This window comes from Cebus imitator, unplaced genomic scaffold (assembly GCF_001604975.1).
Source record: "Cebus imitator isolate Cc_AM_T3 unplaced genomic scaffold, Cebus_imitator-1.0 Scaffold66, whole genome shotgun sequence".
Lineage (NCBI taxonomy): Eukaryota > Metazoa > Chordata > Mammalia > Primates > Cebidae > Cebus > Cebus imitator.
The window spans coordinates 5,225,429-5,229,254 of record NW_016107381.1 but is presented as its reverse complement, the minus strand read 5'-3'; the positions used below and the strand labels follow the sequence as shown (position 1 = coordinate 5,229,254).

Genomic DNA, 3,826 nt, shown 5'->3' with positions numbered 1-3,826 from the left:
TTTTGAGAGGGAGTCTTGCTCTTTCGCCCAGACTGGAGTGTAGTGGCACAATCTCGGCTCACTGCAACCTCCACCTCCTGGGTTCAAGCAATTCTCCTGCCTCATCCTCCTGGGGTAGGTGACATTATAGGCACATGCCACCATGTCAGGCTAATTTTTGTATTTTAGTAGAGAATTGGTTTTACTGTGTTGGTCAGGCTGGTCTCAAACTCCTGACCTCAGCTGATCCGCCCCCCTCGGCCGCAATAGCTCCTTCTTGAAGTACAACGCATTTAACAACTTTACCCTCCAACAGGGAGGAGTCATTCAGCTCGCAGGCTAAGGGATCCTGCCAGCATCAGCACACCTGGTCTGCCCTGGTCCAGGGCCAAACGTCAGCCCAGAAACCTGGTGAGAGAACTCCAGGCGGCACCAGGGCCACAGCGTCCCTGGGGGGCTGCCCTCCAGCACCGAGAAGGTGAAGTGTCCCAAAGCTGCCCAGGGAACGGCCTTGGGCCTTGTGGGCCTTGCACAATCCCCACCTCCCCATACAGATAGATACTCCCACTGACAGTTCTCTACTTCCCTTTCCCCCCATGGAGAGCCCCTGTTTAAGACCGAACATTAAAGCCTGGGGACTGTCTGCGGTGGGTGGAGTTCCAGAGTACAGGGTAGGGGGACGACTATGCGGGAGGATTAAAGTTTAGGACGAGGTGGTGGGGGATGGAGTTCCAGGTGTGGAGGCTCAGAGTCCAGATTACTCAAAGGGTTTAGGATGGAGGGAGGATAGAGTTTGGGACTAACGGGCTATGAAGTTCAGGTCTGTGGTGGGGGGAGGAGTCGGTTGAAGTCCAGGATAAGAGAGTCTAGGTGCTAGGGGATAGATTTTGGATCTGGGACTATTAGAGACTGGAGTCAAACCGGGGCTACATGTCGGGGCGGGGCTTGGAGCGGAGGAGGGAGCCAGGGCAGGCTAATGAGGCTGGGCTCGGTGGCCCCGGCGAGGTCACGCACAGCGCTGGGAGTCGAAGCCGTCCCCGGTGATGGTGAGCAGCTCCAGCTCCTTAATCCGGATCTCCAGCTCGCATAGCTCCTCGGGGTGGGAGGCAGAGGCGAGCCTGGGGGTCGAGGAGCGGGCGGCCAGAGGCGAGACAGCCACCTCGGGCCCCGGCGGCGGCGAGTAGAAGAAGCGCAGAGGCTCGTAGGGGATGGCGGCCAGGCCAGAGGGCCAGGGCGGGGGCCCGGGGCGCTCGCTGGGGGGAACCAGGCCGGGTGGTGGCGGAGGCGCAGGGACAGGGGGCGCCTGGGCCAGGGAGCTGGCCCCTGCGGCCCCGCCCACCGGCGCCCCGCCAGTCTTCAGCGGCACAAAGAGCTTCTTCCAGATGTTGAACTCGCTGAGCGGGGACGAGGAGATGCCGCGGTCGTAGAGGGAGGGGAAATAGAGGGGCGGAGCCGACCGCTGGCTCATGGTGGGGCTGTGGCTGCGGCTGCCGCGCCGCCCCTTCGGCATCGTTTGAATGGGGGTCTGCGTGGGAGGAACCCCGCGCCAGGAGACGCGCGCTCAGGCCCCGAGTCACCGGGGTTTCCAGGTTCCACAGGCCCCGCCCCGACGGAGCGCGGCCCCACCCTTTCGCCTCAGCCCCGCCCCGAACAGGCGGGGTTCCAAAGCCCGGGCGACCACGCCCCGGAACGTGGCCTCGCCCATCGGCAGCAGGCCGCGCCCCGCAGTGAGAAAGCCACGCCCCCGGGCTCGCCTCCGCCTCCTGTCCCTCGACTCCGCCCACCGCCTCGCTCTGTCTCTGCGGCTCTCCTGGCTCCCGTTACCGCATCTCAGCATACCCTCATCCAGAACAGGGAGCGTGCCAGGGCTGCGGGAGAAAGCTTGCTCCAGGCTTCCTTTTGTTTTATCACGGAGAAAATGTATTTCCTGGAAATCTGCCCCCTGCACCAGCAGACTTACCTCATTGCCTCATTGGCCGGCCCCACAGCAAAGAAGTCTGAGAAAATGAGTGTCTGATATTCCATCCTCTACTGTGGGAGGCAGACAAAGGGGAAGAGGATTGATTGGGAATGGCCAGACTTTAGCAGTGTTGAGGAAGGTTTAGAAAAAGGGATCCTCATCTGGTTTGTAACAGATCTGAAGGAGTGTTTTCAGTGAAATGCAGTTTAGTTCTCTTTCACACATAGACATCATCAGGAGCTAACAGGCAAAGAACTAACCACCAAAAGAAAAGCCTGTCCGCCCTACCTCAAATACCTCGCCCATTAATTATGAGCGATTTGGACATTTTGTCCAAAGGACATGCCAGCTCATTTGAGTAAACTGTATTAGGCATATGAGGGGAAATAACTAATGCATTTTCTTGAGAATCTCTGCCTCATGATCACTGGTATGAATAAACAGTGATGAGTGGAGGCCAGTTAAAGAGTCAATGTCAGCTTCACAAGTTAAATATACATACGCATATGCATTTGCACACACAATGCAAATACTGTATGTGTGTTTGTGTGTCTGTAAAGCAGCAAAGTGGAGAGAGTCAGATATTCAAGCTGGTAGCCTTGGACAAGTTGCTTGACTTCTAAGTAGGTTTTCTATAAAATAGAAATAAGAAAACCAGGCTGCCTCATAGGGGTGTGATCAGACAGAAGACAGAACAGTGTGTGAAGCACTTGTACTTGGAAACTGTCCAAACACAAGAGGTAGCTGTGCCCACCGAGGGGCGTGTCTGAAACTGGGGAGCATTTATTTATTTATTTAGAGATGGAGTTTCGCTTTTGTTGCCTAGGCTTGAATGCAATGTTTATTTATTTATTTTGAGACAGAGTTTCGCTTTCGTTGCCTAGGCTTGAGTGCAATGTTTATTTATTTATTTTGAGACAGAGTTTCGCTTTTGTTGCCTAGGCTTGAGGGCAATGGTGTGATCTCGGCTCACTGATAAGATCCTCCGTCTCAAAACTGGGAAGCTTTTTCTTCCTACACTTAGCTTCCCGCACTTCGTTGTCACACACACACAGTATTTGCACTCTTTGACTGGCAGCCACCCAACATTGTTTATTCATACCAGTGATCACTAGGCTGAGGCTCTCAAGAAATTGTATTTCTCCTCAATGTATGACTAATACAGGCTATGTGCGATAGCTCAGCATCCAGCCTGTAATCCCGCCCTTTGGGAGCCCGAGGCAGGAGGATCTCTTGAGGCCAAGAGTTTGAGACCAGCCAGGGGCAACATAACAAGACTCTGTCTCTACAAAAAATATTTTAAAAAGGTGTAGTGGCATGTGCCTAGAGCCACTCAAGAGCTGAAGTGGGAGGATTTCTTGAACCAAGGAGGTTGAGGCTGCAGTGAGCCACAATCATAGCACTGCACACCAGCCTGGGTGGTAAGGCAAGACTCTGTCTCAAACACAAAACAAAACAAAACAAAACAAAAACACCCTTATCTCCCATTAGTTTCCGCCATGGATTTAACTTCCTATAATTTACTGCCTCAGAAGCTCAAACCTCTTTTCCTTTCTTGTCACTTTTCTAGAATTCATCGCCCTTTGTTAAAATTGTCTATAAGCTCTCAAGACAATTCTTTGGGTTTTCACTTTGTTTCTGTAAGAACTCCACGTACATGCATGTGGGAAGTAAAAAAGTTCCCCTTTAAAGTTTCCTTTCTTGTTAAAGAATAAGCGTGCTAATAACTTTGTTAAGCCATACCCTATGTAGCTGTTAAACATGCCATGCTTACAGGCACATAGTATATTCTATGTTCTTGTACTTTAACCAAGATGCCTGTGCTGGAAGTGCTCATAGGCATGTCCCAGCTCTTCATTGCTTTTAACTGTTTAGAAAAGTTTTTTT

The 3,826-nt window shown here is 52.6% G+C and overlaps 1 protein-coding gene across 2 annotated transcripts in view; it reads right to left on the bottom strand.

The window, feature by feature from the left end:
* CUNH11orf91 (chromosome unknown C11orf91 homolog) overlaps positions 1-3,211 on the bottom strand; it is a 21,797-nt gene extending 18,586 nt beyond the window's left edge. Inside the window, exon 1 of one of the 2 annotated variants that reach the window (XM_037739261.1) lies at positions 994-3,211. In XM_037739261.1, the coding sequence (XP_037595189.1) occupies positions 994-1,489 (496 nt within the window). In that variant the 5' untranslated portion in view covers positions 1,490-3,211. Of the gene's footprint in view, positions 1-198 lie in introns of those variants that run through there. The other variant, XM_017530475.2, reaches the window with a different exon arrangement.
* Positions 3,212-3,826: the final 615 nt, after the last annotated feature.